The 13,536-nt window shown below is 46.9% G+C and overlaps 1 protein-coding gene across 1 annotated transcript; it reads left to right on the top strand.

The window, feature by feature from the left end:
* Positions 1-8,059: 8,059 nt before the first annotated feature.
* On the top strand, positions 8,060-8,877 carry LOC130526795 (retrovirus-related Pol polyprotein from transposon 297). The gene has a single exon (XM_057034715.1). The coding sequence runs from the start codon at positions 8,060-8,062 to the stop codon at positions 8,744-8,746; it is 687 nt and encodes a 228-aa protein (XP_056890695.1). The 3' UTR covers positions 8,747-8,877.
* Positions 8,878-13,536: the final 4,659 nt, after the last annotated feature.

Raw genomic sequence — 13,536 nt, 5'->3', positions numbered from 1 at the left:
AGTGACTTTTGGGGGATGTTACCATAGTTGTTGTCAAAAATTGGGTAATTGATTGAAACTCTAAGAAATAAAGGAAAAATCTTTTTGTACCTCAGATAGATTGATTGAGATTTTATCTGAAGCTTGATGAGGACCTAAGGGTGGTCCTGGTAGTGAAGAATATCATATAATTCTGTGCTGAGACAAGGAAACTGGGTGTGATCCAGCAGGACCGCAAGGTCCACATATACATACACACATACATACACACACACACATACACACACACGCACACTCACATATACATATATGCTGAAGTAGTGGTGAACAAAGAAAAGTTGAGAAATATAGAAGTTTGTTTTTGCGGATTTCTATGTTTATGTAATATCTTTGAAGAACTTTATTTTGATTTTGAAAATTATTCATATTCGTTGTTGGTTGATTTGGATCCTTTGGATCTCAGGGTGTGGCTCACAGTCTGCAGCTGTGGTTTGGGCCTGCAACCAGTGACTAGCTTGGAGCTGGCGAGAACGGATGTTCACTCTCCGACTATCGGAAGTGAACAGGAAGTGGTTCTCGACTTCAAGGGGTGGAGCTAGTTGGCTCCCCCTAGGGGCGATGCGGAGAGTCCCTCCCCACTCAACCCTCTCTCACTTTCTGAAGTGACAGCTTTCATCAGGAGAAGAAACGGAGCACACATTTTCTCCCTCCTTTATCGATCAGCGTTCGATTGTTTAATGTGTGTTGGAATTTAAGAAGAGATATGCTGGGGCATAAATGCAACAGGTCTATCTACGTGGCTGATTATTGTTTATGAATGATTGTTAAATTATTGTTTACTGTTGATAATTGCTTATAATAATAATTAATAACAATAATTTGATAAAAATAATAATAATAACATACTAATTAGAAGTTTGTTAATAATTTATGATAGTGTTCAAGAATTGTGCACTTTTTATTTTGTTGAAGGAGTTTGACAGTTCATGAATTATTGAATTTTTTCTGTTTCCTTTTTACACTTTTGATGCACCTTAACTTGACTCCAGTAGGGACAGACGAGACGAGGAATTGATCTATTGGTGGCGACATAACGGTCTTGCACTAAGGCCAGTGAAATTTTATATATACACACACCATAATCTTTTGGACAAACATCTACAGCGATTGTTTTGCAGCTCATTTGGACAGGTTTAGAGTCAGATCAGATTCGTTTGAAAGTTATAAGGAATTTATTTTCTTTTTGTATTTATCAGTTAAACAATTAATAGTTTTGCATTTAAATTAAAACATTAAAGTGAAATAAACAAAGCATTTACATATTAAGGTTTGAAATTTATATACCGTACTTTCCTAAGACAACTGCTACAGCAAAATGTCAAAAGTGGAGAGTAAAGCAGTTAAACGCATGACCCCAATTGAGGTGGTGCAGAAAAACAATCCCCTTATTAAAGGCCTACCAGAGGCCTCAAAGAAATGCGTTGGCCTGATATTGAACAACCTTGGCCGGTTGAAGGTACCCTCAACCCTGATGTGATTCAAACAACCTGTACACTTGTTACCGCCTACATGGCAAATGAGAAAAAAGGAAAAAAGGGGGAAGTCTCGTGTAGAAAAAAGACAGACTGAACTCGCAATGTTGCAACTTTTTGAACAGGAGGGACAGAAGTTGAGATTGGCTGCAAAAAAGAAAAACAGAACAGCCAAAGAAATTATTGAAAGAACCGCAAAACAAACAGCGGAAAAGATTAACACTCCTTTCTCTCATACGGCTCCTGTAACAACCCCTCCACCGTATGAGACAGAAACTGAATACACTGACATCTATCCACAACTTCCCGTACTCAGCCAGAAAGGCAAGTACAACATTAAAGATGATCACAACCAAACTGTTGAAAAGGGAAAGGCAAAAACAGTCATACACATTTATCCGACAACTCCAAAATCTAAATCAAGAAAAACACGAGATGATGTCTACAACACACTGCTTCTGGAGGATGATGATGAGAGCGGTACGGATGAAGCCATAGGTGGCTATGATCCCGCCATTAAGCGTGTGTTGGCTAAAGCTGAAAAGAGGGGTAACAAATCTAAAAAGAAAGTTAAGTCTGGTCAAGATCTGACCGATGACAGCTCAGGGTCAGACACTGATGAAGACTCATACGGCAATTGTTCTTCCTCTGAGGAAAGACAACGTTCTTTGAGAAATCTCGAAAGGGGTATCGAACAGTGTCGTTTAGACATTAGCTTGACGGGAACTCCAGAAGCTCAAAAGATGCTAGAAAGAAAATTGGAAGATATGGAAAAACGGCGTAAGTCGTTAAAGAAGGGAAGGCTTTCAAGGCTGATCACTTCTGACGACGGCTTGCGTTCAAAAAAAGACAGCTCTGCTAACAAAATGTTCCCTGTTGTTGTTCGTGGTCAAAATCTTGAGTATAAACCTTGGCAGAACTCCGACATGTCAGATATATTAGAGAAGCTACCTATCCTTCAGGAAGGGGCACACCCCTGGATTTCAAAACTGGAGGAACTTTTGATTGGAACACAACCTGCTGTTGGAGACATTAAAAGGCTCCTAGCTAATCTCATTGGTGTGTCTGCCATGGAAGACCTTTTGCAGAAGGCTGGCATGCCTCGGTTCATGGCAACTGCAGTAAATGATGCTGAACTGTTTTCTGCTCACAGAGGTCAGTTTTGGGGGGCGCAAAGAGCGCGTTTCCAACTAACATACATCCTGATAATATCCTCATTGAACCATTGGGTGAACAAGAAAATCCGAGAGCCTACGTTTCAAGAGCTCTACAAACTTGGCGTAATGTCACAGGCAATGATCCCGACGCTAATCAAATGGAGCAGTCGATCATTCGAGCTAAAATTCAGAAGGGATTGCCACTGCCGGTGCGTAGTAAAATAGCAGAGGTGGTTGGTCTTGGGAACATGATTAAGAGTGTTTACATTGATCACATTGCTCACCAGGTTGAACTATATCGTAGAAAAGAGCAAGAGCTGAAAAACCAAGATCATGAAACTCTCAGAAAACTTACTCAACTGCAGCTGGTGGATAATAAACGCAAAGAGAAAAAGCAAGCAGTAGTGATGGAAAACCAACCTGATCAAACATCACAAATGCAATCAAACCAAACATCATGCCAATCGTATCAATTTCCATTGGTGACATCTGTTCCACCAGTACCTCAGCAATATTACTTACACTCTGCAGGGTTTTGCTAATGAAACCATAAAAGGCTTTGAACAGCTTTGAACGTTGTTGAAACATGACATGGCGCTAGATTACATCTTGGCCAAAGAAGGAGGTTTGTGTGTATCTTTGAACTTGACAGGAGATGCTTGTTACACTTTGATTCCAGACAATGGTGATAATATAACAAGTGTGATTGACGCTTTGTAGAAGATAAGAGATGCGTTTGGACCTTCTGAAAGCGCAGGAACTTCAGCGACGGCTTGGCTTCAGGACAAATTTGATCCAATGGGAGCTATGTTGGTACAGGTTCTCAGTGCCGTCGTAGTGTCACTAAGTGTGATGTTTTGTTTTTGTACTTTGTCATTAACTTGTGCCAAGGCGATGATATTGCGTTGGATTGGTGTAGTGATGCCTAGCGACCAGGTCTAGATGCCACTCTTAAGTGACAAAGCTTTGGCTGATTCAGATGAGGAGGACATTTCTGATGAGATGGTTGATAAATATCCAGTATAATCAATAATTTAGTATCTAGTGTGACTTTCGAGTCATATCCTTAGGTTACTTTTTGCATTTAATAGTGTTTATGTTTTCCCTTCCTCCGTTGTAGTTCCAGGTGACGAAGGGGGGAAATGGTTACATAATTTACTTAATCGTGACAATCATGTTTTGATATGTTTGTATTGTATTCTCTCTAATGAAACCAATGTTTTTTTTGCAAAGATACTGGCACCTTTGTTTTCTGTTTATAGGACAGTAGTTGGGGAGCTACGTTGGGGTGACAACTATGTTGGAATGGACTCAGAAATTCAAAATGAACTGTGAAAGATGCTGGAGGACCCTGAATGAAGATGGGGAACAACTGAAGAGCCTTCATCAGGGGACTGTGAACTACAGATTCGAAAATTACTGTTGATATGTTTAATGCATATATTTGAAGTTTGTGTTAATAAATTACTAGGGAAATTTCATCAGTAGGCAGATGCTATGAGAACTCAGTTTTTTCCTTGTTTTGGTATAGGGAAAGGGGTCCTTAGGCAGGGAAAGGTCCAGGTAAGGTCCGATGGGACGACCAGCCTGATTGTGGACATTTTTTGATTTTTTTCTGAGTATCTTGTATGTGTTTGCCCAACTCTTCCCTAATATAACCTTTTTGCAAATTGGATTGGAGTACCATAGGTGGTCGCCGTTGACAGAGGGACCGTGAGAGAATTTTCCCGTCTAAAGTGTTTTGATGGTTGCAAACTGAAAGAGGTCTGTCGGATGGGTTTTTCACTCTCGCACTCCACTAAATTTCACATATTGTTCATGTCTAATTAATCAATCTTTTTCAAATTATACCACTCTATTAGTCACCGTCACTTTTATTAAAACTTGGTTATTTTTTATTTTTCGAGACTCTATGTAGTCTCGAAGGGGGGAAATATGTAGTATCTGACCCGTTCTATGCAGGCTTTACGTCTGTAAGGCCTTAATGTGTTTAACAGCCAGCCTAAGCACCATATTAGGACATGCTCCACATGTGTGTCCTGTGTCTTCTTCCTTTATGTAAAAGGAGCTACTAAAAGATGACACTGGAGCCTGTGGGCCCCTGGTTGTTCTCCATATGAGGATGTGTAGCATGAAGCATCTTCAAGTATTCCCTTTTTTGGTAATAACTGAACGCTATACCATTGGGGTGGCCATATTGTATAGTGTGAGGTCATCAGTAAAGAATGTGTTTACTCGACTGTATAAGAAGGAGGTGACGATGAAGACACCACGGAGTTCTTCACCATCGGGACCGCGAAACCTCCCTCGGACAATCTGCAGTGTTCGATTGATACCTGACTGTTCTCTCCAATAAACATCTTTGATAACCAAGTCGGTGTCTGCGAAGATTCCTTCCTCATCAACACATCTCGGCAACCACCAGGAGAAGATTCACAACACTGTGCCATAGACCTGCTGCCCGGCACCACGCCTCTCAAGGATCGTCTCTACTCCCTGTCTGTGCCAGAAAGAGAGGCCATGGAGGCCTACATTAATGATGCTCTGGCCGCCGGGATCATTTGTCCCTCCTCTTCGCCTGCTGGGGCAGGGTTCTTCTTCGTGGAGAAGAAAGACAGGTCCCTGAGGCCCTGCATCGACTATAGGGGCTTCAGCCTTTGAGCTGCTTCAGGGGGCCATGGTCTTCACCAAGTTGGATCTCCACATGCCTACCATCTAGTCCGGATCCAGGAGGGGGACGAGTGGAAGACTGCCTTCAACACACCCACTGGACACTATGAGTACCTGGTCATGCCTTTCGGCCTTACTAATGCCCCGGCTGTATTCCAGGCACTCATTAATGACATTTTAAGAGACATGCTCAACAAGAGTGTGTTTGTCTACCTGGAAGACATCTTGATCTTCTCCCGTTCCAAGGAGGAACATGTGCATCATGTCCAGGCCGTCCTCCAACGCCTGCTGGAGAACTCTGTTAAAGCCGAGAAGTGTGAATTCCACACTACCTCCGTCTCTTTCCTGGGGTACATTATCGGTCAAGGCAGTGTGGAGATGGACCCCTCCAAGGTCTCTGCCGTCACCTCCTGGCCTGTCCCCGAGTCCCAGAAACAGCTGCAACGGTTCCTAGGGTTCGCCAACTTTTACCGAAGGTTCATCCGGGGATACAGCACCGTGGCCGCTCCACTCACTGCGCTTACCTCCTCCAAGGTACCCTTCCGTTGGTCCCAGGATGCCAAGGAGGCTTTCCAGAACCTCAAGGCCCGGTTCACCTCAGCTCCCGATTCCGAAAGGCAGTTCATTGTAGAGGTGGATGCTTCTGACGTGGGGGTCGGAGACGTTCTCTCTCAACGCTCTGCGGATGACTAGAAAATGCGCCTTCTTCTCTCGACGTCTGTCTCTGGCAGAAAGGAATTATGACATTGGGAACCGAGAACTGTTGGCGGTGAAACTGGCATTGGAGGAATGGCGTCACTGGTTGGAGGGGACTAAATTGCTCTTCCTGTTTGGACGGACCATAAGAACCTGGAGAACATCCGTTCAGCGAAGAGACTGAACTCCCGTCAGGCCAGGTGGTTCTTATTCTTTACTAGATTCAACTTTTCCCTCTCCTATCGGCCGGGCTCCCGCAACGTCAAGCCTGACGCTGTATCCCGCCAGTTCTTGGGAACAGAAGACACTGCCCTTAACCCGGACCTGAGGAGGACATTTCTGATGAGATGGTTGATAAATATCCAGTATAATCAATAATTTAGTATCTAGTGTGACTTTCGAGTCATATCCTTAGGTTACTTTTTGCATTTAATAGTGTTTATGTTTTCCCTTCCTCCGTTGTAGTTCCAGGTGACGAAGGGGGGAAATGGTTACATAATTTACTTAATCGTGACAATCATGTTTTGATATGTTTGTATTGTATTCTCTCTAATGAAACCAATGTTTTTTTTTGCAAAGATACTGGCACCTTTGTTTTCTGTTTATAGGACAGTAGTTGGGGAGCTACGTTGGGGTGACAACTATGTTGGAATGGACTCAGAAATTCAAAATGAACTGTGAAAGATGCTGGAGGACCCTGAATGAAGATGGGGAACAACTGAAGAGCCTTCATCAGGGGACTGTGAACTACAGATTCGAAAATTACTGTTGATATGTTTAATGCATATATTTGAAGTTTGTGTTAATAAATTTACTAGGGAAATTTCATCAGTAGGCAGATGCTATGAGAACTCAGTTTTTTCCTTGTTTTGGTATAGGGAAAGGGGTCCTTAGGCAGGGAAAGGTCCAAGGTAAGGTCCGATGGGACGACCAGCCTGATTGTGGACATTTTTTGATTTTTTTCTGAGTATCTTGTATGTGTTTGCCCAACTCTTCCCTAATATAACCTTTTTGCAAATTGGATTGGAGTACCATAGGTGGTCGCCGTTGACAGAGGGACCGTGAGAGAATTTTCCCGTCTAAAGTGTTTTGATGGTTGCAAACTGAAAGAGGTCTGTCGGATGGGTTTTTCACTCTCGCACTCCACTAAATTTCACATATTGTTCATGTCTAATTAATCAATCTTTTTCAAATTATACCACTCTATTAGTCACCGTCACTTTTATTAAAACTTGGTTATTTTTTATTTTTCGAGACTCTATGTAGTCTCGAAGGGGGGAAATATGTAGTATCTGACCCGTTCTATGCAGGCTTTACGTCTGTAAGGCCTTAATGTGTTTAACAGCCAGCCTAAGCACCATATTAGGACATGCTCCACATGTGTGTCCTGTGTCTTCTTCCTTTATGTAAAAGGAGCTACTAAAAGATGACACTGGAGCCTGTGGGCCCCTGGTTGTTCTCCATATGAGGATGTGTAGCATGAAGCATCTTCAAGTATTCCCTTTTTTGGTAATAACTGAACGCTATACCATTGGGGTGGCCATATTGTATAGTGTGAGGTCATCAGTAAAGAATGTGTTTACTCGACTGTATAAGAAGGAGGTGACGATGAAGACACCACGGAGTTCTTCACCATCGGGACCGCGAAACCTCCCTCGGACAATCTGCAGTGTTCGATTGATACCTGACTGTTCTCTCCAATAAACATCTTTGATAACCAAGTCGGTGTCTGCGAAGATTCCTTCCTCATCAACACATCTCGGCAACCACCAGGAGAAGATTCACAACACTGTGCCATAGACCTGCTGCCCGGCACCACGCCTCTCAAGGATCGTCTCTACTCCCTGTCTGTGCCAGAAAGAGAGGCCATGGAGGCCTACATTAATGATGCTCTGGCCGCCGGGATCATTTGTCCCTCCTCTTCGCCTGCTGGGGCAGGGTTCTTCTTCGTGGAGAAGAAAGACAGGTCCCTGAGGCCCTGCATCGACTATAGGGGCTTCAGCCTTTGAGCTGCTTCAGGGGGCCATGGTCTTCACCAAGTTGGATCTCCACAATGCCTACCATCTAGTCCGGATCCAGGAGGGGGACGAGTGGAAGACTGCCTTCAACACACCCACTGGACACTATGAGTACCTGGTCATGCCTTTCGGCCTTACTAATGCCCCGGCTGTATTCCAGGCACTCATTAATGACATTTTAAGAGACATGCTCAACAAGAGTGTGTTTGTCTACCTGGAAGACATCTTGATCTTCTCCCGTTCCAAGGAGGAACATGTGCATCATGTCCAGGCCGTCCTCCAACGCCTGCTGGAGAACTCTGTTAAAGCCGAGAAGTGTGAATTCCACACTACCTCCGTCTCTTTCCTGGGGTACATTATCGGTCAAGGCAGTGTGGAGATGGACCCCTCCAAGGTCTCTGCCGTCACCTCCTGGCCTGTCCCCGAGTCCCAGAAACAGCTGCAACGGTTCCTAGGGTTCGCCAACTTTTACCGAAGGTTCATCCGGGGATACAGCACCGTGGCCGCTCCACTCACTGCGCTTACCTCCTCCAAGGTACCCTTCCGTTGGTCCCAGGATGCCAAGGAGGCTTTCCAGAACCTCAAGGCCCGGTTCACCTCAGCTCCCGATTCCGAAAGGCAGTTCATTGTAGAGGTGGATGCTTCTGACGTGGGGGTCGGAGACGTTCTCTCTCAACGCTCTGCGGATGACTAGAAAATGCGCCTTCTTCTCTCGACGTCTGTCTCTGGCAGAAAGGAATTATGACATTGGGAACCGAGAACTGTTGGCGGTGAAACTGGCATTGGAGGAATGGCGTCACTGGTTGGAGGGGACTAAATTGCTCTTCCTGTTTGGACGGACCATAAGAACCTGGAGTACATCCGTTCAGCGAAGAGACTGAACTCCCGTCAGGCCAGGTGGTTCTTATTCTTTACTAGATTCAACTTTTCCCTCTCCTATCGGCCGGGCTCCCGCAACGTCAAGCCTGACGCTGTATCCCGCCAGTTCTTGGGAACAGAAGACACTGCCCTTAACCCGGACCCCATTCTCCCTGCTCCCTGCCTGGTGACTTCTCTCACCTGGGAGGTAGAGGAGCGTGTAAAAGTTGCCTTGGAGAATCAGCCTGGTCCCAGCTCCTGTCCTCCTGAGCGCCTGTTTGTCCCAGAGGGTCTGAGGTCTGACGTCCTGCGCACTAAAGAGGTCCTGCAGCGACGGTTCTGGTGGCCCACTTTAGAGGAGCACACAAGAGAGTTTGTCAACGCCTGCCTGATCTGTAGCCTGCACAAATCCTCCTGCCAGGCCCCTGCCGGTTACCTGCAACCTCTCTGTTCCAGATCGACCCTGGTCCCATATTTCACTGGGCTTTGTTACCGGTCTGCCACTGTCGGGCGGATTCACCACTATCCTGACAGTGGTAGACCGTTTCAGCAAGATGGCCCACTTTGTGCGCCTACCCAAGCTTCCATCAGCCAAGGAGACTGCTGAACAACTTCTGCAGCACATATTTCGGCTCCACGACCTTCCGTCTGATGTAGTCTCTGATCGGGGTCCCCAGTTCACATCCGTATTCTGGCGGGAGTTCTGCAGCCTCATCGGGGCCACCGTAAGCCTGTCCTCTGGGTTCCATCCCCAATCCAACGGCCAATCGGAGAGGGTGAATCAGGAGATGGAGATGGCGCTTCGCTGCATGGCGTCCAGACACCCCTCCACTTGGTCCAAGCAGTTACTGTGGGTAGAATATGCCCACAACACCCTAACCATCTCCGCCACTGGACCGTCTCCCTTCCAGTGCGCCTACGGGTTCCAGCCGCCGCTGTTCCCAGCCCTGGAGAAGGAAGCTTCCTGTCCGTCCGTCAAGGCCTTTTTCACTGTTGCCGCCAGACCTGGACCCAGGTCAGGGCTGCTCTCCTACGAGCTGCTGACCGTTACTCGACGGCCGCCAACCGCCATCGTTCCCAGGCTCCCAATTACCTGGTGGGCCAGAAGGTATGGCTCTCGACCCAAGACCTTCCCCTGAGGGTGGAGTCCAAAAAGCTGGCTCTTAAGTTAATCGGGCCATTTGTAATTGAGAAGGTCATCAACCCTGCGGTTGTCAGGCTCAAGCTGCCCCGTGCCATGCGAATCCACCCAACCTTCCATGTCTCTAGGATCAAGCCGGTTCGAGAGTCTGTTGATGCCTGCTTCTCAGCTGCCTCCACAGATTATTGATTGGGGTCCTGCCTTCACGGTTCTCCGCCTGCTGCACTCCCGCCGCTGTGGAAGGGGTCTCCAGTATCTCGTAGACTGGGAGGGATACGGCCCAGAGGAGAGGTCATGGGTCCCGGCCCGTCACATCCTGGATGCGCAGCTCATCCGCGAGTTCCATCGCTGTCACCGTGACCAGCCCTCCGAGATCCCCACTGCTGGTGGGGGCGCCAATTTTGAGACTATGTCCTCCCTGTCGTCCGGAGCATCCAGCAACGAGGACGAGGAGGAGGGGCCATACTCGGGGGGGACGACTCACTGGTTGAGGGAGAGGAGGCCGAGACGGATGTCTCAGAAGAATTTTAGCCCTCCTCCAGGCCCCCTCCACCCACCCGGCTCAGCTTGGACTTTGTTTTTGGGACGTCAGGGGCCGTCCCTTGAGAGGGGGGTTCTGTCACAGCCCCATTCCCCCAGGTCCCTCCTGTCCCTCTGCCACAGTAATTTTCCACTCTCCCTGCCTCTGCTCCACTCTACCTGCCAGCCACTCCCACCCCGTCAGCTCAACTCCTCTCACCTGCAAGCACAGCTGCAGCCGATTTCAAATCAGCCCGGCTTATAAGCCTCCCCTGCACTCTGTGCCAGATTGTTCTTCAGCGTTTCCATGCAAGACTCTCCAGCACTTATCTGCCTGACCTCCTATTGCCGAACCTGTTTGCCCCTGACCTGCCTGCACTGCCTGTCTCCCAGTAAACTCACCAACCTTCCGTCCCTGACCACGACTTCTGCCTCAGTGTTTCTGGTTCCTGTCTGCTCACCTGGTCCTGACCGCTCCGACTGGCCTCGACTTCGTTGCTGCTCATCCCTGCTCTGCTACTTCATCGCCCTCATCTCCTGTAATCCCCTCTCTGTTGTAGCGGCTTTCCCTCTCTGTCTGATTACTGAACTATGTTACACTTTTCTTAATTCTTATTACCTATGCCAGTGCCAATGGGTTGAAGTGGAGTTGCCACGACAAAGTCGAATGATGAGTCAGGATCAGCTGGTTCACGGTCCAATGATGGTTTATTGATGATTCACAATTCACCATACATGAGAAGTAGCCCGGGCTAAGTCTGAAACCTAGCAAGAAATCTTCAGCTTTTACACATTTTGGAGCCTGGGTTTACTCCTCCCCGGGCTCCTCCTTCTCATTAGCCATTTTTCCCCGTTTTCCACCGTTATGTATCATTTATCATTCTTATCGGAGGTTCGGTGTACCTTTACACGTTTTTTTTAAAACAGACAACCTCCTGTCTCTTGTTACCACGCCTCGGAAACCCCCGGTCTTACATCATGTTCAGGCTGATCTTACATCATATTCCGGTTGATACGTATAAAGGCAACATTATAATCATATAGAGAGAGAGCATCAAATCTCAATCATGTAACTACTCTGGATAAGCATTGATCTTTTGGAACTAATCATTAGACATCCTTACATATGCCTTAGAGATCTTTACCCTTCACGACACTGTCACTCCTGCCCACTGTAAATGTAACTGTACGGTTCCTAGGGTTCAGGTCCTCCTCCTCGGCTCTGCATTCCGGCTCTGCTCATACCCAATCCCCGAGCCCGACACCCATAGACTTTGTGTGGGCCCTGAGCCTGAAGAACGGACTGTTTCCTGTGTAACCTTGTCTGCCAGAGTTCCTGTTTGCCTGTGTACTAATAAAGGGTCACTTCCAACGGTTTCAGTTTTCCAGAGTGCTACTTTTGGGTCCAAATTGCACCCGTCAAAGTGGAGGAGTTAAAGTACGTCGGGGTCTTGTTCACGAGTGAGGGAAGAATGGAGCAGGAGATCGACAGGCGGATCGGTGCGGCGTCCGCAGTAATGCGGACTCTGCACTGGTCCGTAGTGGTGAAGAGAGAGCTGAGCCAAAAGGCGAAGCTCTCGATTTACTGGTCGATCTTCTTTCCTACCCTCACCTATGGTCATGAGCTTTGTGTAATGACCGAAAGAACAAGATCACAGGTACAAGCGGCCAAAATGAGCTTCCTCCGTAGGGTGGCTGGGCTCTCCCTTAGAGATAGGGTGAGAAGCTCTGCCATCCGGGAGGAGCTCGGAGTAGAGCTGCTGCTCCTCCGCGTTTAGAAGAGCCAGATGAGGTGGCTTGGGCACCTAGTTAGGATGCCCCCTGGATGCCTCCCTGGTGAGGTGTTCAGGGCATGTCCTTCTGGTCAATCTTTATTTATATAGCGTCTTATACAATCAAAATTGTTTCAAGGTGCTTTCCAGAATCCCAGGGCCTAACCCAGACAAGCAACAGTGGCAAGGAAAAACTCCCCTTGAACAGGAAGAAACTTTGAGCAGGACCAGGCTCATGTAGGGGGACCCTCCTGCTAATGGCCGGCTGGGTAGAGAGAGGAGAGGGAGAGGGAGGGGAAGAGGAGAGGAAGAGAAGGAGGGGGAGAGGAGAGGAGAAGGAGGAGGAGAAGAGAGGGAGAGGAGAGGAGAAGAGAAGAGAAGAGAGGCACAGAGCACAGAAACACACACAAAAATACACTATATAACGGGTCAGCGGGGCCGGAGGTCATCATGCAGCTCCGAAGGCGGTGATACCTGTAAATGAATAGAGGGAGAGGGAGGAGGGGGCAGAAAAACTACACAGGAATCAGCATAACTAGTCTGCTTGATGAGGAGGAGGAAAGGAGAGGAAAGGAGAGGAGAGGAGAGGATACCATGACCCAGTGGGGTGACAGAGGCTTGTCAGGTGATCATGTTTCCGGACCCCGGCAGCCTTGGCCAATAACAGCATAGCTAAGATGTGACCTAACGATTAGACGACCCCCTAAGTATGATAATTTGTCTATCTATGATGGTAACAGGAACTACTAAATTAGTAACAATAAGCTTTTTCAAAGAGGTAGGTTTTGAGTCTGATCTTAAAAGTAGCGATGGAGTCAGCCTTCTGTACCTTATCATGTTAAGGTCACGGTTAGGGTCAATGTCAGTGTTGATGTTAGTGTTAAAATTAATTTTAGGATTGTTAGTGTCAGGGTTAATGTTAGGGTAGGTGGAGTTTATGGTTAACGTTAGGATTAGGGTAATGTTAAGGTCAGGATTAGGGTCAATTAGGGTTAGGAATAGGTTAGGTCACAGGTTTGAGAAAATGTGAGAAATCAGAGAAAATAATGCTTATGCACAGTGTGGGGAAGGTTGGAATTGGGAAAGGGCACCTGGCATGAAGTTATTGCACGATGAATGTAGTAAAAAGTTATGTGGTTAAGTCCCTTAGAAGCTAACAACTTTAGTTGACATGAGTAATTGAAGCATTTAACA

This window comes from Takifugu flavidus, chromosome 6, assembly GCF_003711565.1.
Source record: "Takifugu flavidus isolate HTHZ2018 chromosome 6, ASM371156v2, whole genome shotgun sequence".
Lineage (NCBI taxonomy): Eukaryota > Metazoa > Chordata > Actinopteri > Tetraodontiformes > Tetraodontidae > Takifugu > Takifugu flavidus.
Note: the sequence above shows the minus strand (reverse complement) of the source record. Positions and strands in the feature narration are given on the sequence as shown.

Excerpts from the sequence above, each read along its gene's own strand:
- LOC130526795 (XM_057034715.1), top strand. The coding sequence starts at position 8,060 with ATGGTCTTCACCAAGTTGGATCTCCACAATGCCTACCATCTAGTCCGG.